General features: G+C 52.9%; 9 protein-coding genes across 9 annotated transcripts; 1 reads left to right on the top strand and 8 right to left on the bottom strand.

Annotated features, from left to right (window-relative positions):
• Positions 1–311: 311 nt before the first annotated feature.
• Positions 312–1,610, bottom strand: A1O1_03526 (uncharacterized protein; the record flags this gene model as incomplete). Its single annotated transcript, XM_007724429.1, has 2 exons — positions 312–442; positions 515–1,610. 2 exons carry the CDS (start codon positions 1,608–1,610, stop codon positions 312–314), a joined length of 1,227 nt encoding a protein of 408 aa, XP_007722619.1.
• Positions 1,611–2,800: 1,190 nt separating this feature from the next.
• Positions 2,801–5,191, bottom strand: A1O1_03525 (uncharacterized protein; the record flags this gene model as incomplete). The annotated part of the gene is made up of 1 exon (XM_007724428.1): positions 2,801–5,191. The coding sequence occupies one exon, from the start codon at positions 5,189–5,191 to the stop codon at positions 2,801–2,803; it is 2,391 nt and encodes a 796-aa protein (XP_007722618.1).
• A 797-nt stretch (positions 5,192–5,988) lies between these two features.
• Positions 5,989–6,969, bottom strand: A1O1_03524 (uncharacterized protein; the record flags this gene model as incomplete). Its single annotated transcript, XM_007724427.1, has 1 exon — positions 5,989–6,969. One exon carries the CDS (start codon positions 6,967–6,969, stop codon positions 5,989–5,991), a length of 981 nt encoding a protein of 326 aa, XP_007722617.1.
• Positions 6,970–7,851: 882 nt separating this feature from the next.
• On the bottom strand, positions 7,852–9,733 carry A1O1_03523 (uncharacterized protein; the record flags this gene model as incomplete). The annotated part of the gene is made up of 2 exons (XM_007724426.1): positions 7,852–9,512; positions 9,622–9,733. The coding sequence occupies 2 exons, from the start codon at positions 9,731–9,733 to the stop codon at positions 7,852–7,854; spliced, it is 1,773 nt and encodes a 590-aa protein (XP_007722616.1).
• A 1,917-nt stretch (positions 9,734–11,650) lies between these two features.
• Positions 11,651–12,478, bottom strand: A1O1_03522 (uncharacterized protein; the record flags this gene model as incomplete). The annotated part of the gene is made up of 1 exon (XM_007724425.1): positions 11,651–12,478. The coding sequence occupies one exon, from the start codon at positions 12,476–12,478 to the stop codon at positions 11,651–11,653; it is 828 nt and encodes a 275-aa protein (XP_007722615.1).
• A 929-nt stretch (positions 12,479–13,407) lies between these two features.
• Positions 13,408–14,234, bottom strand: A1O1_03521 (NADH dehydrogenase; the record flags this gene model as incomplete). Its single annotated transcript, XM_007724424.1, has 5 exons — positions 13,408–13,485; positions 13,544–13,746; positions 13,828–14,033; positions 14,104–14,120; positions 14,178–14,234. The coding sequence occupies 5 exons, from the start codon at positions 14,232–14,234 to the stop codon at positions 13,408–13,410; spliced, it is 561 nt and encodes a 186-aa protein (XP_007722614.1).
• A 333-nt stretch (positions 14,235–14,567) lies between these two features.
• Positions 14,568–16,289, top strand: A1O1_03520 (uncharacterized protein; the record flags this gene model as incomplete). The annotated part of the gene is made up of 2 exons (XM_007724423.1): positions 14,568–14,812; positions 14,870–16,289. 2 exons carry the CDS (start codon positions 14,568–14,570, stop codon positions 16,287–16,289), a joined length of 1,665 nt encoding a protein of 554 aa, XP_007722613.1.
• A 437-nt stretch (positions 16,290–16,726) lies between these two features.
• On the bottom strand, positions 16,727–23,740 carry A1O1_03519 (uncharacterized protein; the record flags this gene model as incomplete). Its single annotated transcript, XM_007724422.1, has 3 exons — positions 16,727–22,768; positions 22,817–23,115; positions 23,170–23,740. The coding sequence occupies 3 exons, from the start codon at positions 23,738–23,740 to the stop codon at positions 16,727–16,729; spliced, it is 6,912 nt and encodes a 2,303-aa protein (XP_007722612.1).
• A 292-nt stretch (positions 23,741–24,032) lies between these two features.
• On the bottom strand, positions 24,033–25,361 carry A1O1_03518 (uncharacterized protein; the record flags this gene model as incomplete). Its single annotated transcript, XM_007724421.1, has 4 exons — positions 24,033–24,833; positions 24,914–25,027; positions 25,086–25,186; positions 25,295–25,361. 4 exons carry the CDS (start codon positions 25,359–25,361, stop codon positions 24,033–24,035), a joined length of 1,083 nt encoding a protein of 360 aa, XP_007722611.1.
• Between the last annotated feature and the right edge of the window lie 324 nt (positions 25,362–25,685).

The following is a 25,685-nucleotide window of genomic DNA, read 5'->3' as shown; positions in this document are numbered from 1 at the left end:
GTATACTCCTTGTCTGCCATTTTATGTACTCTGTAAAATGAGCCGGGGGTCATGTCCTAACTTGCGTTCTGACACAAATTCCATCGGTGTATTGGACATGAAGCACGGCAATCGTGCAAGAGTATGAGGACCAAGATCATGAAGGGGCAGCTGATGTGACTTTGTGTCATGGGAAACGGTATATATATATATACAGCGAAGGAACCCGGAATAATCATCCCGCTTCAATGCGCAGGGACAATACCTTTGCGCTCCCCTGTACCCTACTTCAAGATAGAGTTATCATCTGGCTGTTGCTCCGGAAGAGGCAGCTAGAACCCCAATGCGGCGTTGAAAGCATCCGCAGCTGCCTGCCCAGTCTGACCCTGTGCCGCAGCTGCGCCGGTGTTACATGCGTCAATAGCTTCCTGGGATGCTTTGCATTTAACATCAAGTTGTTGACCTGTGGGAATAGATAATCAGTCAATCAGAAACGCAAGCGGGGCAGTATACATATTGGCTCGCGCACACTTACAAATGAAGTCGGTGATGACCTTGATGTTCAGGGCGGAGCCATGCGTGAAAGCCGTTGTGTCGTTTGGCTCGAAGGATTTCTCCTTCCGCCCGTCGAAGCCGTCGGCAAACACGATAGTGGGATCAGGACATGAGCCCAGATCTAGGTTCGAGGATCCTGACATAGCAGCCGCGGTCGCCGTCGCAGTTACAGCCGCAGTAGTGCTGGCAGCGGCCATGGCGGTGGTAGTGGTAGCTGCGCTCGAGTTGGACGCAGCAGCAGAAGGGACTGTACATTCAGCCACAGCGGAGACCGTCGCAGACGCTGGAGCCGTGACCGAGGCAGAAGCAGCCACTACAGAGGCGATCTCATCCTCCGTGGCGTCTTCTACCAGGAGGTTCTGAGTGAAAATGCAACCTTCAGGGTCATTTTGGTCGTCGCAGCTGTTTCCCTTTGCGGTAGGGTCGCCGATCTGGCCGGCAGCAAATGTGCCAGACTGAAGAGCTTCGACGGGGTTTCCGCCGATATTCGCAATCTGTACTGCAAGGTTGAGAGCAATGTTCTTATTGGTATCGGCTGCACCGGCGGAAGCCGGGTCCTGGTGTTGAGAAATAGCAGCAATCTCCGGGTTGACGGCCTGGATGGCCGTGCAAGCAACAGAAGCCTGTCCCACGGCTCCGGTGTTGCGCTCGAGAGCTCGGTAGATCAAGGCGGCCGTCATGCCATCCACATTGCCGGCTGCTTTGGCATTGGTAAATGCACGATCAGCTGTGGCTTGTTGAAGACAATCCGTGTTGGATATTTTGCCTTGGCCTGCAGATGCGGCAGCATTTCCCAATAGCCCAAAGACAGGATCGACAATGCCGTCCGGGTTGTCCATCTGCAGGAACGTTCGGACGGTGGTGAGGAATTTCTCGTGCGAGTGTTCTTGTGGCACTTCTCGACGACCTAGATGGGCATTCCAGACGGGAGCAGAGCGTGCCTGCTTGCTGGACACTTGAACCGAGGGGAGCGAATCCCGACCATGCTTTTGTCTAGTCTCGAGGTTGGCCGGTCGGGCAAACGCGAGGTCGCCCAGCGCCACGAGAAGGAGGGAAAAGTAGATGACTGGCTTCATTGTGCCGTTGGTATACTATGGTCTCTTTTTTGGTCAAATTGCCGTGAATTCGTAGAGAGCGTGATGGTCTTCGAAGAAGGACAAACGTGGAAGTATCAGAAAATGGCCCAGGCCGGAAATCAGTTCTCCAGGAACGATTGGAATAGAACAAAAAGAGTGAGGGAAAAAGCAAGCTGCTGAAAGAATGACGGAGCTGGATCCAGGCTGAACTGTTGATATCGAAAGAAAGAGGTATGCGATGAGGATCGAGCATGAGGGTGGCATATATACTCAACTCTTCCTGTCTCTTCCCTGGCTCATCCACCTCGACACTACGTTGCAGCTGGACGGTGCTCCATACCGCCAGAGGTTACAGATCCCATCGGCCGGCAGCAATTCCCTCGAGGGGGCCACGTCAGGAGTAGGCTGTCTCACAAGCACGATGTCGGGTGGTTTGACCAAGGATTTGTTTACCGCTGTGTTTCGTCCGAAGGCCAGGCCTAAGCGATGGTAGAGGTAGGGGATGGACCTCGGAGGGGACTGGGAAAAACGTGACTTGGAGACGTCATGGCCGCCAGCTGCGCAGTATACGAGAGAAAATCAGCTCCCATAAGGTACCTAGAGCTCCGAGCTGAAAGGGGTGGAGGGGAGTGGTGGCTTCAATGAGATTGAATCAGTGTGTGAAGGGGCTGAAGGGGGTGAAGGTTGGAGGTTGGAGGTTGAGAAGGTTGAAATGTGGTTGACCAGCGAGCGACTCGTGCCGCATCATCGCCGACTTGAAACATCACACACCTTGACCACCACGACCGCAACAACAGCTACAACCACCACCTCAACGGCCCTCATCGTCGTGAAAAGAATATCGTCTCCAAGTTCTGCTCTCTACCCACTAGTACTACATACCGCACTGCATACCCCGACATCTACAGCTGCCTCACTGCCTCCGCCATTCTCTAGCCTGATCCTCTCCGATCGAAGTTGTCCAATTTAAGCACACCGCACACCGCACACCGCGTCGCACCCATGCTTCGATCATATCAACTCCTTCCTTTCGCCATCAAGATCTCAAACACAAACGCCGGCACCATGGCTTTCATTTTCATCAGATTCGTACAAGGGGCCAGTCATGCGAGTCAATTTTAGAGTCTGACCTGCACGGCCTGGACAGCCAGCCTCGTGGCATCGCTCCACAACTCTTCAAGATTACATTCTCATCGACCCCCGGCACCCATGCGTGCAATGCCTTCCATAATCCGGCCTCCGCCATAACCAGCCGCCTTGCTTGACGGCGCCTTCAGCCCAGATCCAGGGGCAGGAATACCAGAGTATCTGCCCGCGGTGGGCTTCTGCAACATAGTCATCGGCCGGGCGCGACCTCCTGTCCCTCCAGACCCTGCTGCCATCATTCCGCCATTCATGCTGTTGCGAAATTTGTTTGGGCTGGCGACTGCAGCTGCCGAGTTTGGGCGGCCATGGCCATCCTCACTCCTTGGTGGGCTCACAGGTCGATGCACTTGCTGCACCACCCGTTGTTCTTCTTGTTGAGCACTCATGGCGAGGAAAAGATCGACTTGGGCCACCAGTTCTCCCTTTTCCACACGTTCCTGCTCCAGGTCTTTCCGGAGATAATCAGTCTCGGCGGCCAGAGACTCAACCTGGCTTCTGAGTCCGGCCGCTTCGGCTTCGATCATCTTCTTGTCGGCCGAGATCTCCTCGTTCCACCGCCGTAACTCTTCGATTTGCCCCTCCATTCGGGAAAGAGCCTCGCTCTGGCCTGGGATGACTCCAGTCATGGTTGCCTCCTTCTCGGTTTGCAGCTTGACCACTTCATCCTGGGATGCCTTGAGGTCCGTTCGAAGCTGTTCCACCTGCTTGATCCATCGCTTCTCGTAGCTGACCTTGAGGTCGGCCACTTTACGCTCATGTTTGCTCTTGTACAAGGCATGTAATTCGCGAGCCACCTTCTCTGTGGCATCTTTGACCGCGAAGTCAATGTCAGAGTTCACCCCTGGGGTGGCTGGAGCATTCCCCTTTTCCGGACTCGGGGTGGCCCTAATACGTTCCGATCGTAGCGTGTCGAGGGAGGCTTGAAGTTCCAGAATGCGGACTTCCTGTTCCTCGGCTCTATTTTCTGCTTCTTCTGCTTGCCGCCGTAGCTTCTCTTTCTCCCGCTCCTCCAGAAAGATATTTTGCTTGACTTCACGCAGGACCTCTTCCATCTCTCGGCTTCGGCGCTCCCAGTCGTCCTTTGCCTGTTCCAGTTCCTCGCGGGAGGCACGCTCTGTCCGAAGCTCTTCACTGGTCTTGCCCACCCGCACCTCGGCGTCGGTAATGGAGCGTTTCAATGACATGACTTCTGCCTCTTTGCCTGACAAAGTGGCTTCCAATCCCGAAATGCGTGATTGCAGCTCAGACCGCAACGTCTCCAGCTCGCGTGGTGTGATGGTTGGGATTGATCGCGGTGTGGCCATGGGCTCGAGGTCAATGTCCAGCAGATCCAGCCCCGAAGCACCCGCCAGCGAGTACATACTCTGTCTTTGTCCGGCAGGAGTGGCAGGGACAGTTCTATCTCCGGATAGAGTTTGGAATTGTTTCTGAGGGGATCGGCCCGAAGCTCTTTCTCGTTCTACCGAAGCCTGTGACCGGTGGACTGGACTGGGGTTGACCTTGATGGGAAACGCTCCTCTCCCAGACGGGCTTCGTCTCATGCTTCGAGGTGCCGAATTGGGAGGTGGAATCACAATGTTGGTCTGGCCGGTAAAATTCAACAGATCTTGGGTGTCGTTGGAGTTACGAGGTCTCCGAGGGGTCATCTCGTCGTCCTCGTTTGAAGAGTTGCTTCGTCCCGAAATAGACAGTAATCGCAAGGGTCGTTGAGCGGTGCCAGGAGTACTGGAGATGATCGAGGTACGCATGTGCTTCGAAGGCGACCATGGTTCGCGCGGCGGTTTGGAAGGAGAATTGCGTATGTTGGCGAAGCGCGTTGTGTCTGTAGCTATGGCCGAGATTGTGCTTAAATCACCAACGGTGGTGTCGTCATGAACGTTAACGGTCTTATCGTCAAGACTGAGCGTCAAAGTCATGTCGTCGAAATCGTCTTTGTCTGGACTGGTTCCATTTGAAATGCGATCGGGCGAGGGAGTAGCTCTGTCGTCTATGGTGTGGTGTATAACCGACTCATCCAAACAGTCAGGCTGCGCCTCCTTTTGCATTGTCATGGTATCAATCGCCTGTGTCAGGCCTTCGTTGAATCGCACCGTGGGTTCGGCGGGAGACCCAGGCGGTGAGCTCTCCACCTTCGCGTCATCCTGTAGACGGTACTTTATGGGCGAGAATGCTTTTCTGGGACTTGATTGTTGGCTAGAAGGCGCAGAAGGAGAGATGGGGTAGTCCATGGCCGGCGGGGAATCAGTCATTGTGTCTACCGGACCGGGGTACGTGACTGCAACCGCGACGGCGGACATCGCAGAAGGAGAAGGAGAAGGCGACTTGAGCGTGTCCGTCGATAACGAGAGGTCTGGTTTCTGTGCGAAGTCGAGCCTAACCGGCGACGATCTGGAGTTCTGCTTCGCAGGAGACAGGGTCGACAGTGGCTCAGGCATGGTGTCGGAGTCGCAGTTGGTGAGCAGCAGAGTCTAGTGGGATAGATGTTGAGACGGAGGTGTAGGAATGAAAGATGTGTAGAGCCATAGAAGCACAATGATTGTTTCTTTCGCTGCGGGGAATGTATGGTTGGTTGAATGACAGTGAGTGCCAGTGGGCAGCAATGTTCTACGGCAACATGCGCTGTCACCTGGCTGTCATGCAGAGCGGGTTGCGGGTTGCGCGGTGACAGTGACGGCGACGGCGACAGTGAATGCCAGTCTGCGAACTCTCCTGATACAGTGCAATGTGGATGGCGGCGCCCCCTGTTGAACTCCTCAGCTGTCAATAGTGGTGTATTACTAGTGCTGCACTATCCTGAAAACGTGATTGATATAAACAATGCCCAGGCTGACTATTCCAGAAATGTCATTAGCGCGCGGGTACCTAAAGCTTGTTATTTCCATCCCTGCATCTTGCATTCAAACCATTCAGCGCCTTTCTTGTCCAACTTGCAAGGCTATCGTCCCTGAGCAGGTACATACAGTCGTATACTATTACTACGTACCCAGGTACACATATATGTTCTTTGATTGTCCTACTACTAGATCATTACGTCCATGTCGATGTCCAATGATACGGCGACACATGGCTTGCCCCTGCATTGTCTACCCTACTACATATATCGTATTTGATTCAAGCAGTGTAGCTGAGGTGAGTGAATCCTTGGAGACACCCAACAGCAAACGGGATCCGAGATCCGACCACTGGCAGGAGTTCAACAGCAAGAATGAAATGAGATTTACCTTTCCACAAGCTACATATCTCCCGACGATCCACGCCACAGAGCCGGATCAACTCTCATTTCCATCATGGTCCCTCGCTCCCTGGACAAATTCGCTCTATTCTCGATCTTCTGTTGTCTCTCCTGCCACAAGAGCCGAGCAACTCCGTTCGCTGCCAATCGAGCTCCTTCCTCTCGCTGACCGTTCCAGACGCCCTTGTCAACCAGCATGGTATCAAGCCGTCCTGGTTGAACACTGTTCCTCTCCCGCCCCTCACCCGAGGCTCGTTGACCCAGACTATAATTGACCAACATTGCAGACACCCATTCCGGGCCTTTCCAGATGACATGTTCAGTGAGAATCGCCTGGTCGGTGTTGAACGAAACGCCACTCAAGCTGCCGAAAGTACTGACTGTCAAATCGTTTGGACGGAAAATGAAAACCGTGCTCCACAGCCGGGTCACAGATATGTTGATGGCTGCAATTACCGACTCCAGCTCTTCCAGCGTGAGATCACGTTTGAAGAATTGAACAAACTCTTCCGCCAGGACTTTGGAGAGAACATGTTTTGCGTCGTCGGACGGCGTGAGCACATCTCCCCTGCCATACTCCACCGTTTGGGATGTCTTGAGCAATCGACTGGTCACCGCGAAGAGCATGAAGGAAGTGCTGTTGATCAATGGTGACGGAGCCAACCCAATCCCGCTCAATCGTGTTGGTATTTGGTGTCTATCTGGCGCCACGGTTTCGATGTTCCGCAAGAAACGACCTAATGCCATGACCTGCACGATCGTGGTCTTCTCTCTCTCTCCTCTGACCATGTGAAGAAGGAACAGATCCCAGACGCGGGCGCTGATGTCGTTGACCGAACACAGATCCGTGAGCAACGAGTGTGCTTCTTGCACGATAACGTCCAGAAACTGGGAACAGCACAGCCTCAAATTCGGAATGATATTGCCATGGCGGATGATCTGGACATGGATCTCGACTGGTAGGTCTGTGAACAAGACCATGCTGCCCCTCGATTAAGAGCATGGATGGTACACCAGAAGGTGAAGCGCCGGATCTGTGTTGATATGTATCCCGGAATACTATAAGAGCGTTCACTTGTCGCCGTGGACTTGGTCAGAAATAGAGAAATGTCAATACAAACATTCTCCACTGCATGGACTTCGAACTCACAAGGAACACGAAAGGAAGATATTGTTCGATCAGAGAGGATGGAAATACCTACGTGGGCTACATCATGCCCTGATTTCTTTCGTCAGTCTTTTAGGGTCCTCAATTAGGACTGCAACTCTACCACTACGCGATGCATGTCGGATACGGGTCACCTACTAATCGGCACCAACAGCCATCTCCAGGTGCTGGTTGCACCGAGAAAGCTCACGTAACGGCAGAAGTGTATATCATTAGGTTGCCATGTGGTTGATAGTAATCACTCAAAAGTCTACGTGGCGCAATCGTTGACCCAGTCGGGACCACGGGACGACGAAGCGTCTTTCTTTGAAGAGTAATCAGATATTCCTCTCCCCCCCCATCACTGACCGGATACTAGTCGAAGACTGAGGCAGCAAGATAGACCACCTAATGGATAGTCCTGACACCCTCATTACCTGAAGTCCATTACCTTATCTAGGAGTATACTTCTCGCTTCACAATACATCAAACAACAATTTGGGCGAGGAAGTCGACTTTCCATGTCCAAAGGGTTGGTTGATCGAACTCCGGCCAGGCGAAGCAACGCACCTTGGAGCGAGCAGCCAGGAGCAACAGCAGGCCTCCTACCGCTCACTACTAGTCAAAACAGCTGGATACTTTGACCACTTGTCATTTTAGGAACGTTGGCTAGCTTGAGTTGCCTACATCTTGATTGACGAGAGCAAATCATACTCCTACAGTTCGTCCTTATGCTCTGCTTGGGCCTTGGACGAACTCCCACTCGCGCTCCCATTTGGCTGTTGCTGCTCGCAAACGGCCGCGCTTCCCACTTCCATTCGATACACACACTTCTCACTCTCGCTGACTTTCCAGATCTCCTCCTTCTCCGCACACGCGAGGTAGACCTTCGTCGAGCGAGCCGGGCCATTCCAGCACCCCTGGCCGTTCTCATACTTCATGATCAGCCGATCGCCCGTGCCGAGGCCCTTGCCATCCAAGCCAACCCCTTCGTCGACATACTCGGTGTCAAAGCCGACGAAATTGCCCATGTTCGTGTTGGCCCCGCCCTTCTTGGGCTTCTGTTTCGTCTGACCCATGAAGCACAGCTCGTACTCATATTCGCCGCTGTCGCGGGATATGCAGGTATCTCTGAATGCGCGGAAGATGCCGTCCGGACCATAGTCCTTGTCGAGGTCTTCGCGATGGCGTTTAAGGTCGTTCTCGGTGTTGCGGAGATCGCGTTCCGCATCGGCAAGGACTTTCTTGGCGTCCTGGACGGCTTTGCTCTCTGTAGCTGTGGCCGTGGGATCTGAAGGGCCGGCTAGCACGCCGCTCTCGACGAGGAACTGACGCAGCGCCGCGACTTTCTCGTCCAGCCACAGCTTGACCCCGTCTGGGAGGTACGCACTGAACTGGTACAGCGCCGCGACGTCTGACTCGGGCTCCTCGGGGACATTCTCGAATTCTGCCCAGTTGATGCCGCTGCTTTCAGTATCCTCCTGCAGGACGGCCGCGAGGTCCCGATCCTCCGCATCGGACCATTGGTCGTCAGTCTCGCGGGAGGCATAGTCCTCCCACCCACGCACAGCTCGTTTGACGCCTTCGTCATTGAAGTTGGGGTTGCGTTCTTCCTTCAATGCGGCAAGCAGGCCTTCCAGTTCCGTCACTCTCTGCAGCATGGCATCTCTCTGCTTCTTCGTTTTCTCCAGCTGTGCACGCAGCTCGTTGACCCGAGATTTGGCCAAGCCGACCAATACACCGAGCTTCCCAGCACCTTTGCCTGCTGCTTCTCCTCGGACCACTTTCAGCTTTTCTCTCCGCTCGACATCTTTCAGGTTCTCCGCGGCGGCTTCGACCTTGACTTGGTATGCTTTCAGGTTCGTCTCCAAATCGTGCACTTGTAGCTCCACTTCGCGCCGTAGTCTTGCAGCTTCTGTTGCCAACGACTTCTTCCGCTTCAATGCTGCCTGATAAGCCTTCTGCCGGACCTCCTCATGCTTTCGGTATTCTTTTCCGATCTCCTTGCATCTGTCCTCGCATTTTGTCCCTCCGACATGCTCCCACTCGTCCGAGCCGTCGCAACATACATCGTAGTCACACTTCCCATCGTTGACACTCTCAAAACGCAGGTACGCGGGGATATGGCCTTTGTTCTTGCAGTAGAAGCCCGGCAGTGCTAGAGTGGTGTTGATGGCCGCTGCCACAGTATCTGGTCCGGGATGGTACTGAGGGGGAGAGAGCAGGGAGAGATAGGAACATGCGGCGGTACCAGGCTCATCTGAGCCGTCGGGACAATCGCAGAAGTCGTCGTTGACCCGTGAGAAGGGTATGATTATGGAGGGGTTCGAGATGCATGTGAAGGTGTCTGAAGGTGTCTTTTTGTAGAATTTCGCAACTATTCCCAGAACTAAGTGTCAGCTTCCCAAGGGTCTCAATTCCAAGTAATGGAGTTTAACGCAGCTCCCTGTCTGTAACCAGAGATCTGGGGACTTCTTCTGACATACATTCAGGCGCAACGCCTCGGGGCCGTGACGACTCGCCGGATCTTGTCTCTACTGCCCAAGCAGGAAACACAACAGCGTGCCACAGCAAGAGCAGTTCTGCTCTGAGGATCATGTTGGAACACCAGGCAGCACAACTCCTACTGTACCACCACTGCAATGCTTCCTCTGCATGATACATGAAAGTTGTCCGCAAGAGCGCTCGGGAAACCTTCCTGCGATCATGTCGATTCAGGGGGCATAGACGTCATGTGACTCGACCTTCCCCTTTTCGGGTGACGACAAGGCTGTGATGCTCAGCCTTGCCAGCTTGAACTCCACACATCACAACATCTGGACATCAACGTCGACTTCACTTACTGACTTTCATCATGGTATCTGCCGTCTATCATGGCCCTCGTTGACTCGGCGGTCGCTCACACCTTTCTCTCCTTCATCACGGTGTCGACCTCCAACAAGTCCCGGACATCCTTAAGGCTCGGGCTGATCGCCTGGTCCACGGGTTTTCGCTTTCCTCCTACCGAGGACTATCTACCGTTAAACACCTGGCTCGGCCAAGAGAACAGATGGCACCCGAGGGCTTGCCGCAAGCTTGTATGGCTGGTTTTGCGAGGTAGCAAATCCAACGTCGACCTTCCTTTGCCTAGCTTCCAAAGGTACGGTTCCCAGGCTATTTCACCGACACTATCGAACTCTCGTAGGGCCGATGAAAAGGTCCGCTGCACACTTCCCGTCCACGATAGAAACCCGTTTGTCCATGGTTGCCGCTCGCTATGCTCTTCAACATCCTTTCCGTCATCAATCCTGTTACCCAGTTCTTCAACCTCCATCATCACTTCTATTACTCTCTTCTTCAACCTCCAGCGCCTCTTCTACAACGCTCCTGCTCTGCTTGTTTATCTGCTAATAACGCACCCCCCAAACCCAACAAGCACCTCTCCTTCTCCCATCTCTACCTCCCGAACACACTCGCTCACGACTTAACGACTTAACGACTTAACGACTTAACGACTTAACGACTTAACGACTTAACGACTTAACGACTCACGACCTACGTTTTGTCTACCGGATTACACACGCCATTGCTATCCTGCCCTCTGCTATCGTTTCCATCCTGTCTTTCTGCATCATGTCTCAAAACGTTGTTGCCCACAATGCAGCAATCATGAGAATGCTCCTCAGCGAACACGAATTTATGACCCCTGACGACCTCCTTGCCATTATATTCTACCTATCCCGACTCCAGCTCGGCGACGAGGTCAGCCGGGTCTGGACATACAGCATCCCGCCGCCGCGATGCCTCGACAACTTCCCCGTCTGTCGCACGATCACAAGAATCGTCGCGAGTATCAGACCCACCACCCTGGTCGACATCGGCCCCATCGTCCGAGCGGTCAAGCAGGCTATTAGCTTGGACACGATCGACAAAGGACCCCGAGGCATTAAGCGGTCTCATGGCGGAGCCTTTGGTTGTGAATACGGTGGAAGCCAGGAGGATACACCCGAGATACGGAGGGTGAGCGTTCCGGACTTCGTCTCGTGGGAGGAATACCACCATCGGCAATATGAACAGCACCTTGGTCAGAAGCAGCAGGCACCTCAAAATCAAGCGCACGAACAGCAGCAACAGCAACAGCAGCAACAACAACAGCAACAACAACAGCAACCATCTTATCAACAACAAACATCCCATCAACAACAATATCATCAGCATCGTCCTCTTCGGGGGTGCCTCCGTCACCGTGGACCTAATCGAGAGGATAGGGATAGAAGGACCGTCCTCTTCAGTCCCTTTGTACAGGTAGTCAAGTTCGAGGCCGACTCCGCACCTCAACGGTAATTAAGATAAAATTTGTATATAGGAGGCAACAGGAACATAACAATGCTTGATTAATTTACGGCCCAGGCGCCTGTCATATACCTGTAATTAGCAAATTTTACAGTGACAGGCACTCTGTCTTAATCATAACTTGCTTTCAGCTCACTTGAATCTCAGTTCATTCTCTTTATCGTCACTATGTCTGCGGCAAGTCTAAGCCGCCTCCTCATCCTCCTCGTAGACTGTCTGCAGACAGCGCACAGGGAACAGCACACCCTCTCCACCTCCCAACAAGGCAGAATTGGTCTGCAACAAGCCCTGTTCCGGGACCGTAGTAGCAGTAGTAGCAGTAGTAGTGTCCGAAACAGAGACTTCCTCTTCTTCCTCCTGCTCAGCAATAGCAGCATCATCATCCTCCTCCTCCTCGCTATTGCTGACAGCACCACTGCCACTGTCATTCTCGTTCTCAGCCTGCGTGATGCCGTCATCTTCCTCAAGCTCCTGAACACTTGGTCCAGGCTCGCCCTCGCCCATGAGAGCACCAATCACTTCGGTCTTCTCCAGCTCGTCCACAGCCAGCTTCAGTCGCGCAAAAGAGGTTGTGATGTCCAACCAAACCGTGTCGATGCATTTGATGCCGATCGTGAGCTTCTTGACCCCTTCTTCCGTCTGCGTCAACTGTTCGCCCATCTCTTCCTGCGCAGCCAGAACGGTGCCAGCAAGTTTCTGGAGCTGCACGAATTTGTCGATGACGCGCTGAGCCAGGTCGCAGCATTGCTTGTAGTTGTGTGCTTGCATTTCGTAGGGGCGGAACACCTGAGAGGCGTGGGTTTGTGCGCTGTCCTCGTCGAACGTAGAGCCTAGCTGGCCACGCATGACCATGAGATACGCTAGCCATTGCATCCGAACTTCGACGTAGATGCGCTCTGTGACGGCAGCAGTCTTCTTCATGTCGTCGCCGAGACTGGTCAGATCGGTGATGCCCTTTTCAGTGATCTCAAGGAGGAGACGGGTTCCCTGGCCGGTGTGCACGGTTGGCATGATGAAGACCTCGCTGGCTTGGAGATCTACGACAGCAACATCGACATCGTGTTAGTGTTATGTGTGTGCGACAAGATGGAAAAAGAAGAGGAGACTCACGCTCTTCCCAGATCTTAGAAGTGTAGTTGACGTCCATGTCAGCCCACTTGTCCTCCGTGGCTTTGGTTATGTCTGCCCTCATCTTGAGTCGATCTGAAGACCAAGATGTAGCGCGGGAGAGAAGGAGTGTCGATCAGCTGCGGATGTGGAAGTAGAAGCGTATAGCTGGTCGGCGACGCGGATGATAAAGTAGGAGATCCCGTCAGAGTAGGAGAGAGGTTTCAGCTGTAGAAGGAAGAGAAGAGGAGTATGTGCGCGAACGAGCTGTGACAGTAGAAGGGTGAGGCGGGTTGAGTGAGGTCGTGGTGAGGGTAGAGTAGAGGCAGTAGATTGGCCGTCGCGTCGTGGGACTGTCTTTCATGGCTGGTCGTGTGAATTGACACAGGCATAGTCAGTATGAGGTGGTCAACACAGGGACATTCAGAACAAGGCAGCCCGTTATGAGGCGGGTTGACACCAGGGCTGTCCTTCTGGTAAGATTCTGACATGCTCTCCTATGGTTCAGAGGAGCAGATAAATGGTAGCCACATAGATCATGGACGAAATGGCCAAACAACAGATAGGCAGAAGCAGATGTTGGTCTGGGTAGACTCTTTAGCATCATCAACACAAAGCCGGGGAGTTGGAGAGAGACAAGGGTTGGTTTAGAGATCAGAATTCGAAGTACAGTAGGTATGTATGCCATCTCATTTTGATGACAAGGCTCGGTTTCTCTCTTCTCCCCTCCATCAGGATATGTACAACCGTCAAACCACCAGCACAACGATGGTGTATTTGTGTTTTCATCATTCAACCTTGCAGTGTAGCTTGCTGTGGTACTGAAGCTTCCTTCATCGACCACCTGTTAATTTCTCGGCTTCCAGTTCTCGTTCTGCCTGTTGATAGTATTTGGCGGTATCGACGCCATGCTGGACATGCACAATCAGCCTACCGACCGTGGTTCCAGCCACTGTACTCTCGACTCACCTGGTTGTGGTTGGCAAAGTTGGCCCATGGCACAATGTTAGCCATCAGGGCACTGTATCTGCTGTTCCGCGCAGCAACACCCTGCATGTAGGGCGTGAGTTCGGTGTGTCCGTATAAAGGCTCTCCCTTTTTCACTTTATCCACCATCTCCCTCATATCCATCTTGACTTCTCGGTCGTTCTCCGTCCATCCGTAGAACCTCACTGTGAACGCAAAAGATCGAGGTTAGTTCCGCTGTTTCCGTTGTTTGGCACAATATGCTCCCAGTAGTGGATTCGACATACGGCAGCTCCTCTGGTATACCAAGGCGGCTCCTGCTATTAACCCAATGGCGCAACTGAGTCTGAAAACAGGGCCAAAAGCACCTTTGCCGGAGAATGATGGCGCGTATCGTTCGGTCGTGAGCATGAACGCCGGTCCTACAGCAGCCATGCCGGCTCCGTATGCCCAGTCGTCTGGTCGTGCATATCTGAAAGCCCGCCTCCAGTGGCTATAGCAGTCACAATGTCTGTCAGTCTCTGTCTGTCCAAAGCTGTGATGTTGGACAAGTAGGAACGTACGGGTCGGTGTCGATAACCTTTTCGGAGTAGCCTGTTAGCTTGTATATCTAGTTTTGTAGGACGCCGGAACTCACTGGATAGTCGGTATTGATCCGCTTGGGCGGGATGAAGACCTTCTGCTCGTCCGTCATGGCTGCAACTGACGAGGCTCAAGTGCAAACACTCTGCGACATTGAAACATGAGGTTCATTCCACTCGCTGCACTTGCAACTGGGCTCCTGCGGAGCTTCAATGCCAAGCTCAAACTTACAGCACTAAATCATATTGGGACTAGTCTGCCAAGGGGCCCATGACGTAGCAGCCAGTCGGAGAGATTCAATTAAACATTCACCAAACGCGTCTCCCAGACGCGTCTACAATGGGTAGTAGTAACATACATATCGACACTACCAGTACATGAGACACAGCGAACCACCCTTCTTCTCAGCACCCTTGGTAACTATACGGAACAGAAAGTGTACACCATGGCAGCCGACCCTCTAACTTCTGCAACCGTCGATGGGCTCTTCAACTTCGATTCGACCGACGACGAAGATCCCTTCAAGGACAAGCAGACGCGCAAGGCTCGCGACGATAATACAACCCTAAACCCTCGTCCAGCGAAGCGCAAAGCCGGAGAAGATGGCGGCTTCGGTGCCGACCTTGGTTTGGACGAGGAAGTGAAAATCACCAAGAAAAGAAAGCCCATTGCCAAACTGGATGAAGCGAGGTGAGCATAGTCCAGTTTCTCTTGACCGACCGAACACATCTCACACATGTATGGCAGACTCCTTTCCGCAAATGGAATCCCGAAACTCCGCGCGCTCGCGCTTTCAGGCAAGTTCGCGAAGAAACTGCATCTCAAAGGCAAAGGACACGAGTTCTCAGACGTGGCTCGGCTACTGAATTACTACCAACTGTGGCTGGACGAATTATACCCGCGGGCCAAGTTCGCAGATGGCCTCCAATTGATCGAGAAGGTCGGGCATAGTAAGCGAATGCAGACTATGAGGAAGGAGTGGATCGACCAAGGCAAGCCCGGTTATGCCAGGGACAAGGGACGGCAGAAGCAGGACGAGGAGCGAGAAACGGACGATCTGTATGGCGACAACCCCCCCGCCGACAAGAATATCCCAGGCGCTGCAGTGGATGGTGACGACTCGTTGTTCATTCCTGACACTGGAGCAAGCCATGAACCGGCTGCCATATTCGACGACATGCCTGAGGACGACGACCTCGATGCGCTGTTGGCCGAGCAGGACACCTCTATGACACACACTGCTCCGTCTAGACTACGGACTGCAATGGATATGGACTCTGAAGGCGAAGATGATCTTGATGCCTTACTAGCAGAGCAAGAGACTCGAAAAGCCCCGACGTCGACCACATCGGCATCTAAGCCCGTTTCTAAGGTCAAAACGTCTCCCTTTGATGATGACGACGACGACGATGAAGACATGGATGATTTGGATGCTCTACTGGCGGAGCAGGAAACACGTGCGAATCTAAACACTGCCATTACAGACCCGGCGACAGAGGCGCCGAACAGTTCTGCCACAACACTGAAGAAGAGTACGACAACTCAGGACGAAGATCTGATCGTCGATGACATTGACGATGACCTCGACGCAGTTCTCGCCGATCAAGAGGCACTTCAGCAGGCCAGCACCAGACCGCAATCTTCTGCGCCTCCAGGAACGACGACCGGCCACTCGATCACGGATGAAACACCAGGAGACAACGCCGAGGTCGAGGTTGAGGCCGAGGCCGACGGCGACGACATGTTTTCTTCATCACCGGTACAAGGCACTGCGAATCCCACGCAAGACTTCCAACAGACTCAAAGTTCAACACGTGCAGCCGCATCGGTATCGACATCCACTCAGGCTCGCGCTGGCGCCGATGACACAATTCAAAGATCTCCACATGCAGAAGCGGATGAGGCTAAGCATGGAGCGGAAGAGCAAGGTGTCATGTCTGCAGACATGCATACTGAGGAACAAGAAGGCGGAAGAGAACAAGAGAACCAACTCCAACCACAAGCAGAAGTAGAAGTCCAATTGCAGCAGCATGAGCACGAGGAGGAGCAAGACCAACGGCAAGAGGACTTAAAAGAACAGGAACCCAAAGACCATATCGAAGCCGAGGTCGAAGAAGATCTCGAGGCAGACGACATGTTCTCATCTTCCCCAGTGCAGAATGATTGAGTGAATGGTACCTATTCCATGTGCCTGTCGCGACTCAGAACAGGAGCCTGCTGGTGAGGGATCTGGCGTTGTAATTTGGTTACTTTCGATACAATCCCATTCCTACTTGACTTCAGACATCTCATCTCATGCACGCCTTCTTCTCTGAAGGCTGTTCTCTCTGTGATTAATGTATTCAGTCCCGACACTCTGTGTGTCTTATGCATGAGAATGCACACACTTCTATCTTTCCTAAACCTCGGAAATCATACAAAAAGAAGCCGGACCATCCGGCATAATAATCCCAAGAGACGACTCGTAATAGTATTAGTTTGTTCCTTTCGCAGACCATCGACTATCGACTATTGAGTACTTGTATTGTGTACTTAAGTGTATTGGTCACTCAGCCATAATCAATACTACCACTAACGACCACACCAACACTCAATGACAATCAATCAAAAGAAAGCACACCAGCCAATATACATCCTGGCCAGGTTCGCCATATCGGTCGCCCTCCTGATCTGTTCATCGACATAACCCCCCACGCTCAACGGCACACTTTCACCGGGCAACATGCCCCTGACCTTTGCTCTGACGCCCTCGAGGACCTCGACGGGCGTATTCGGCACGCCGTTGACCTGTTTCTTCTTCCTGCCGCCAGAGTTAATGAAGTCGGTGGTGGGGTCGTGCAGGAAGGTTTCGAGAATGGTCATCAATGCGTCCTCGTTGGAGCGGAGCAGCGTCAGGGTGATTTCGCAGCAGCGCCGGAACGGGCCTTCGTAGCCATACACGCCCATGGCGTCGACCATGTTGTGCGTGAGGCGGAAGGGCACCATTTCGGGCTTCTCAAAGGTCAGGCCCTTGTCGAACAGGCAGTTGAAGTCGACGTGCAGCGTGCCGCCGTTGTCTTCTTCGAACAAGATGTTTTCGCCGTGTCGGTCGCCCAGCCCCAAGACGTGGCCGACGATCGACATGACGGCCGCGGAGCGCGTGTAGCGCAGGCGTGCGTTGAACCACGCAGACGGGTCGGGGAAGCTTTCGACAAACCATTCGTGGAACACGGGCGGGAATTTGCTGAGCACGCGCGTCGGGAAGATCTGGATCTTGTCCGGGTCGCCGGAGCACGCCTCGTCCAGCAGGTTGCGGATCTCGATGTAGTTCGGCTGGATGGATTTGTCTTTGTACAGTTTGAGGATGATGTCGCGGAACGTCTTGAGGTTGTCGACCCATTCGATGAGCCCGCATTCCTCGTTGAGCGGCACCACCGCGTACGTGCGGATGTAGAGGCGGCGCTTGGCCGCTTCGACGTCGCGCTTGAGCACCCGGTTGATCATCGTGTTGAATTCCATGAGTCGCTGGTCTTTGCGGAGGTCATCTTTGGGCTTGGCCAGCACGTTGTACAGGGCGCCGTCGGACCCGCGGATCGTCAGTCTTCGTGGCTTCTGCAGAGACGAGAGCACGAGCGCCTCGTCCAGGAATCCCGAGATCGTCACCGGCTCTTTGGCAAATGGCCGGAACGCCTTGAGCTGGGCTGCCTCGAAGTTGGTCGGCATGCTGGGTATCAAGGAGGCTTGATTCGGCACGACCAGTTTCGGTGGTGCGATTTCGTGCTTGAAGCCCAACTTGGCGGACAGGCTGATGCGGGACACCTTCTCGTTGATCGGCTCTTCGGAGATTCGGATCAACTCTGTGATGAAAGTCTGCCCCTTGGTCGACAGGTTTCTCAGCTCTACAGCACTGGCCGTTCCGCCTTTCGACGACTTCTTCTCCGTCTCATATATCTGTCTGAGAAGCTCTATTCCTCTCTTTGCTCGGTCCTTTTGTTTCGACTGCACAACGGCCAGAAGTGTCCACATCGCCTGCTGAGGGAACGCCCGCACGACTTTGACGATGATGCTCCCCAGCATTCCGGAGATTGTATGGTCTCGATGGCAAATCCGAGCAACGACTTGGGGCAGAATTGTGTAAAACAGGACTGGTTGAAGGCGGTCAATGTATCTCTTGATCAGGTTGTTTGTATCCTCAATAACTCGCTTTCGTTGTGCCGAATTGTGCATGTGGAAACTGTCGTTGCCGCGTCGTGGGTCTTTCGGCAAGTCCGCCATCTCTGCGAGTTCCAGCCACAGTGTCAGAATCTTGGGCAATGTCTGGAAGATGTATTTGCTCCCGCTGGTGAGTGATTTCAGATAGTTGTCAATCACCAGTTTCGCCGTTTCTCCAGTCAGATATGTCTGGCTTTCTTTGCCAGGAGGCATCGTTTTCTCCAAGTCCAGGATCTTGTTGTAGTAACGCCCAACGTTATACCAACCCTTCTCCCATCTGCGAAAGCTTTCCGTGGCCTTGCGGAATGTCTTGAGGATCGCATCCGACTGGGTCTGGCCGGCTTGATCAAGCCATTTGCCGAGCAAGACGTGGGCTTTGGCAATGAGTTCGTTCTGGGAATGACGCTGTTCGACTGTCATGGTGACCGGCCCATTCTCGGCAATATAGTCGTGGGCTATAAAAGCACCAGACTCGATCGCTCCTTCTAGGATCTGGATTGCCTTTCGATGGTGTCCCTCGAGCCACATGAGTTTGGCCTGTTCAATCGCCGCAGACTTGTCGCCCAGAGCCGACGCTTTGAGAACGGCATTGAAAGCTTGAGTGGTGGATCGAGCCTTTCGTGCCAGCCTGGCACTCGAAAGCCACGCTGCTGCAACATCGTCCGAGGTGAAGGTGTCTTGTCGCAAAGACATCAGAGCGCGTCGGACTCCAAGGACATACTGCTTATCAGCTACATTCGACCCCAGGACATCGAGGCGGCCTCTCAAAGTCTCCAGAACAGACGATCGGTCATCTTTACCACTCGACGTTATCAGCTGCACATCGCTGAGGACGTGCATTTTCAGCAAGGTATCATGACTGGCTTGGAATGAAGATATGGTCGCTGGGGTCAGTTCCGATACTGCAGTGCCGTACAACTCCTCGAAAAGCTGTGTCACCTTTGCGGTATCGTTGTTCTTGACAGCAAGCATCAACTCTGCCAGATGAGAAGCAAAATCATACCCGCCGCTTTTCGGGACGTAGCTGGACAGACGATCCCATTGACCAGTGGCCCAAGCAGCCTCCAGTGCATAGGGTGCAAGAAGAGTCCCAGAGGTTGTGCCTCGGCGTTTGATTCCCTCAAAGTGATGGAGCAACACATCATATTGTCCAGATTCCTTGAGGCAATCCATCAAGTTCTTTTGCACGTCGTTATTGTCTGGATCAGCCAGCAGTTTCATTTCGTACCAGTTTTGAGCCGCCGTCCATCGACCAGCTTTCTTATGTTCGAGGACTTGTTGCTCGATGTCGAGGACATACATCCGGGATGAGATGCCTTCGATACCGTCCGGTTCATCGATCTGAGCATATATATCCTGCATTCTTTGCAGCTCCGTTTCCATATCGTCAGCCTTTGACTTGCGGATGTGTTGTTCCCAGTGAAAGAGCGCTCTGGAATAAGACTTGCATTCGAGTGCCCGTTTTGCTAGTATGTCCGGGGGGATTCGTTCCAGCACTCGCTCAATGCTCCGTATCTGTGCTGCAGCATTCTCCAGAAGGGGATCGTTGTGTCCGCGGTCTGATCTGGCCACGCCCATGGCATATTGCTTCCGCTTCTGTTGATGCCAGGTAGACACATAGTCTAGGATTTCAAATACCGTCTGACTGCACAGTTTGATGTCATCCTGAACTCGACGCTCCTGACCGTCTAATGACAAGCTGAGAATGCATGTGATCTCCTCCAGGATATCTTCACTATCACGCTCGATGCCGCTGACGATGAGATTGACCACGGTGTAGGGAAGGAGAAAGGCAGGTATGGAAGAGTCTTGACCGTGGATGATACGACAAGCGATTCCAAACATAATGTCCACGTTGTCCCCAGATCCTCGGTGGAGAAAGTCCAGAGTCACGGTCCGAAGCCAGTCTCGGTGTCTCATGCCGGGCCGGTAAACTGGGTATTGACTTTTCTCCGGCGGTCTGATTTCTTGTACGGTGTATTTCGAGCTCAAGAACGGCGTTAGTGTGTTCTGGATGCTGTCCGGTAGCTTCGCCCACAGCCGTGAAGCGAGATTACCTTCGCCATGTCGAGAAGGGTTGTCCTGCTCGCAGGTCTTGAGATATTCCTGCATGGCCCAGGCAAGGAACCCCTGCGCTCTGGTCGTTGTTGCAGACAAAAATGCGTTGACTAGGACATGTTGGAGGAAGAAGAAGACCCATTCGATCACCTCGTCTGCCTTTCCGAAGTTTGATAGGACCACCATGGTCTTCCGCTCTTTCACGCTTTCGATCTTGCTAGAGTCCAGACAACCTATCTGACCCAGGCACTGGCCACATAGAGTACCGATTTCGATGCTTGTATTGAACCGGACGCAACACTCAAGTAAAGCGCGCGTCAAATTTGCCACGAACTCGTCTGGCTGTTCTCGCAGGATCGAGCGCTGTAGTAGATCTTGCTTCTGAGCCAAAAGTGGTGGAAGTTCGTTCAAGGCCTGTTGGACGACAACCAGGTTCTCGTCCTGTAGTCTGGGGATAAATGCAGCGAGTTGACGCCGCTCGTCCATCTGGCGTTTCAGGGCGCTGATTTCAGCCTCGTACTTGGCCAGAAGTGGGATCGAAGCAAGCGACGGCATGGTGCTGAATTGCTCTCGAATCAGTGCAGTATGATTGCGCAACAACTCGCCGACCACATCGTGAGCCAGCTGCTGTGAAGGACTGTCCAGCACGTCCCAGGTCCGGACGATGATTGCTAAGGTCTGGTCAATAAGGGGTGCCAAGTCGTCTTTCTTGAGTGACCTAATCATGGCCACCCAGGAGCTGAACGCTGCGTTGCACAGTTCTTTATCATCAAGGCCTGATCTTAGGCAGGCGCAAATTTGAGGCAAGGCTCGGACCACACGACTCTTGCCTAGTTTGACCACTTCTCCTAGCGCTGCGAGGCATCTGCGCTTCTCCACCTTGGGCTCTTTCGCTTCTAGGTCATTCAAAAGAACAGTGAAATGGGTGACGATTGCGAGAACGTTATTCTCCAAAAAGGACCCCATGCTGTCACTGCGCTTGGACCCAGAAGACTGCCCGCGCTGACGAGCCACCAACTGTGCAAGAAGTTGGAGAGCTTGATAGACGCGCGATGACTTCCCCTGTCCACTGTCGCCGATGACTTTGAGCAATTCGCAGGTGATGTGGATTGGATCCAGGGCAACCCAACTGGCGAGATCATTTTTCCCAAAATCTTCCGAGACTTCGGATAACAGAGAGATGATTGACTGTTCGGCATCGGAGAAGGGCTGTACCAGTAGGAATGAAAGTATTGCAATGAGATTCTTTCCCTGGGTGCAGAGGTCAAACGGGGTGGTGGACGAACCATTTGCCTCTGCAAAGCGTCTGATGGTGTCTAGCTCCTTGTGGAGGACAAGGTAGGGGAGGGCGTATTCAGCGGTATGTCCCATCAGTCCAGTCATGTCCATGCCCAGAAGATCACATAACTGGTCGGCCACGTTCGGGCGGTTCGTTAGTGATTTTGCCAGGACAACACCCAGAGTCCGCCAGAACGGACGAAAAAGGAGCCAGACAGACATATGCATAGCCACCGCCAGGTGTTGAATCTCCGCATATACCACACCGCTAAGGTAAGGATTGCTGTGGCCGAGATACTCGATCAATCTGACGAGAATGATGTTCAATTCTTCATCACCAACCACTTGAGCCATTTGTACCAGAGCCATCACAGAGGTCTCCTGTACGGCAACCTCGGCCTTTTCCCAGAGGATATGCAGAAGGTCCAATGCGGTGATTCTGTTTTCCCGGATTAGAGAAACGTCGACGCTCCTCCTCCTCATCACATAGGCTTGCAAAGTTCTAGTTGCGGTGATGCGAAGATCTCTAGATGAACTCTTGAGCGACTGAAGGCACCAGTCACCGGCAGGTGTCTGACTCAGTTTCAAATCCGAGGCCGAGTCCGTATGCATGAGAACACGACGCAGTGCCGACATGGCTGCCACTCGAGCCCTCGACTGCCGCGAAATGCTTTGAACAAGGGCTACCAAGGTCTTGAGTAGCTCTTCACTCGTGGCTGCAACAGGGATTTCAGAAGTGTTTGCAGAATCGCTTCCTTCGTCACATATTTGACAATGACTTTCCTGCGATTGTAGGGCCAGTTGGCAGGCGGCTGTCCCCAATGCTTCAAGGGCAGCGCACTGCTTGTCTTCGGATAGACGACGGAAATTCGCCGACGCTGCCTGACTGAGTCCATCGAGGTCAGGGACGGCGCGGCCTGTGAGCTCCATGGTAATTCGACGGCAGACCTTTTGTTGCGAACTCTGGTTTGGGAGGCCATCTTCAGTGTCGGTGGAGAGGCGCAGACGTTTGCGAGCCCTGTCGCTCTCAGGCCACGTTTCGGCGATGTTGCTAGTGGCCGGCTTTGAACGGGGCCGACGCGGTGTATTGTTCAAGCTGCGAATCTCATGGGATAATTCCTAAGCAGACATCAGCGCTGAGAAATGTAGGAGGTCTGTAAAATCTACCTCGGATGGATCCTTCTCGATTGTCAAATCACTGTAATCGTCCACAAACTGACGGAACCGCGTGAAGACTTTCCAAAATTGCAATTTGTCCTGAGCAGTTTCGGAATGCTTGGAAACGACCTTCAACGAACGAGCGAGGGTCATGAACAGCAGGCGGAGCGAAGGGAACTTGAGGGCTGGTATGGTGACAGGAGTACCACGGGTGACATCCGACACTGCAGTGGCAAAGTCCTCGGGATCGATGATGATGGCTTTTCGGGGATGTCGGATGTGGAGAGAGGCTGTGATCTTGACAAGACCTGGGTAGAGTTAGCATCATCCGGTCGCAGGATCTTGGACTTCAGTTGCCGCACCTGATATGCACCTTCTCAAGAACTCTAAGACATTGCCACATGAATATGCAGTTGCACACTTTTTGTCAACTTCAAGCATGGCATTGAAGACATCCAGCACGGCATCTCGAGCCTCGACCTCCTGGCACAGGGGGATAACCGGTAGAAGTCTAGGGATCAGCCAGTAGTATAGTGGACATGGTGGACCAGTCACGTCTTTGCCAGGAGGATCCGATATCATAAAAAGAACTTGGGGCGATCTCTCGATAGCGACCTGCAGCACGGCGAGGCATCGTCTCAGCTGAGCATCGACCTTACCTGAAGCAGCCGCGGCTCTAAAGGGATTTTCTTCAAGGGCTGGTTCGATGCCGACTTGAAATATGATACAGATGAGCTTGTGATTGACGGAGACATCATCACCCAGGTTAGGCTGGCCCTCGTCGTTGGAGCCGAGCACTTCAGTCAACAACTGGTTGAAATGGTGTCGATCCAGATCTGGGACACCCTGTCCCCGGACGACATGAGTGGCCAAGATAGACGATGGCGGAGGCTCAAATCCATGTGGCTGTCTTGCCCCAGGCGCCAGAGCCATAGTCTGTTAGATTGACATTGAGGGATTATCTTTTTGTTATGAGCAAGGACAAAACAAACGACGCGTTGTCCAGAGAAAAAGATGAAGTTACAATTGATGTCACGTCACGACATACACTTCACCGTACAGCTCACGAACGACTTCCGTACTTCACCGTACCATTAACTGACGGGGATGGTAAATAAAGTGGGAGTCTATTTCACCCGATGACATTGCTGCCACAGTCCTTCATGAATTCTTGTTGTGCTATGTCTGTCTGTACTTGCATTATTGATCTATGGTCATGTGTCGTCTAGAAGATCTCTTCAATTCTCTTATCCTCATCGATCTCCTCTACACGCACAGTTTCTTCTTCATCTCTCATCAAGACTTGGACCAACCGGTCACAAGCCTCCCTCACCCCTTCGTCGTCCACATGTAAATGGGTCTCCCGAACCAGTGGATAAACCTGGACGGCCCTCAGCTTGTCTCTTCCTGGCCTTGTCGTACTAAGCAAGAGAAGTGTTTCCAAATGTGTAGTCAGGATGTCATTGTCACTTTCTCTCGCCTTGTCTGGTGGTAGAAGTTGTAAGTCGGGAAGCATGTTTGCAGATTCCTCTTCTGGGTACTCCTCGGAGCCTGCCAGAGGTAGTAAAATGTAGGGTAACACATTGACACCGGGGGTATCGTCAATAGTCTCGGTGTCGTCGGCCAGAAGTAATGGATGCTTCTCGACCTCGAAAGCCACGTTCTTAATCGTACTGGCGACTCCTCTTCTTCGGATGTGGCTTTTGTGCTCCGTAAACACCATTAACTTGCTGATGGGTACGACGCCATCGTATTCTCGCTTGCTTAAGAAGTGATCCCGACCAGCCTTGTGTTTAGACATGTCGGCCAGAAGATAGGCAAGGTAGTCGAAGTCCGCGTGTTTGTTTAAGCTGCCGTCAGCGCCCTTGACGAACAGGTCGAATAGTTGATCGAGGGCGTATGGAGATGTGGAGACAGATTTATCGGGTACAGAGCGTTTGAGGGTGATCAGCTTCTCCATACGGTCGGACTTGGCCAGATTTGAGAGAAGCATGGCAATCTCGTTGGCGGCTGTTTCTTTTGGATTCTGGGAGTCATGTCAGACAATGGCATCCCACCTCAGAGGACCACCCCGACCGAGGTAGAACAGATTTGTGGTCGACATACAGTGATCTTCTTCAACAGCGTCTCAATGAACGAATCGTCGGCGGCCAGGTTGTCTAGGATCTCGGCATCATGACTGAGGTTGACGAGGATGGTGAGAACATTTTGCGCAATAGGCTAGCGCCAGGCATCTGTCAATAGTGTGTCTGTGGAATGTGGCTCAGGCTGTACTCACGGCGTAGTCTCTCACGAGTAACTTCAGGTCTTGGATGGGGAGTAGTTGGTGTATCTTGAAGATGGCCGGGTCCGAGGAATAGCCGACCAGGTGCTCGCAAGCTACAGACAGTGAGTGTCAGTATTGGGTATATAACAAACAGTCTCGATGATACTGCTCGAGTCTCCCGGTCAAAGGCTTTGAACAACAAGACAAACGACTGTACTTACCGATTTGCCTGATCTGAGTATTTCCATGATGTAGGAATTCGACGAGCTGGCAGATATCAGCGTCCATTCACAGTTCAACACTTTCGCAGAGCCATTCACATACATCTTCTAACTCCGTCGGCATTTTGGCTCTACCATTCCACGACTAGCTGCTGCATACCGCGGAGGATATATCATGCATTGCGATGCCAGAAAATATCGTGAAGTCTGATACCCCAAAAGAGTTTAGCGTTGAATGCCATAAAATGGCGAGATATATCGCCTGAAGCAGTTAGAGCAGTGTTAATTGGAACCACCATCTTCTCCCCCTGACCACCCCCCCCCCTCCCTCCTCATCTCTCATCTCCTATCTCTCCCTCGACATCCCCGTCTTCTCTCTCGCTCTCCTCTA

The sequence above is a fragment of the Capronia coronata genome (assembly GCF_000585585.1).
Source record: "Capronia coronata CBS 617.96 chromosome Unknown acBCG-supercont1.3, whole genome shotgun sequence".
Taxonomy (NCBI): domain Eukaryota; kingdom Fungi; phylum Ascomycota; class Eurotiomycetes; order Chaetothyriales; family Herpotrichiellaceae; genus Capronia; species Capronia coronata.
This window is presented reverse-complemented; position numbering and strand designations above follow the sequence as displayed.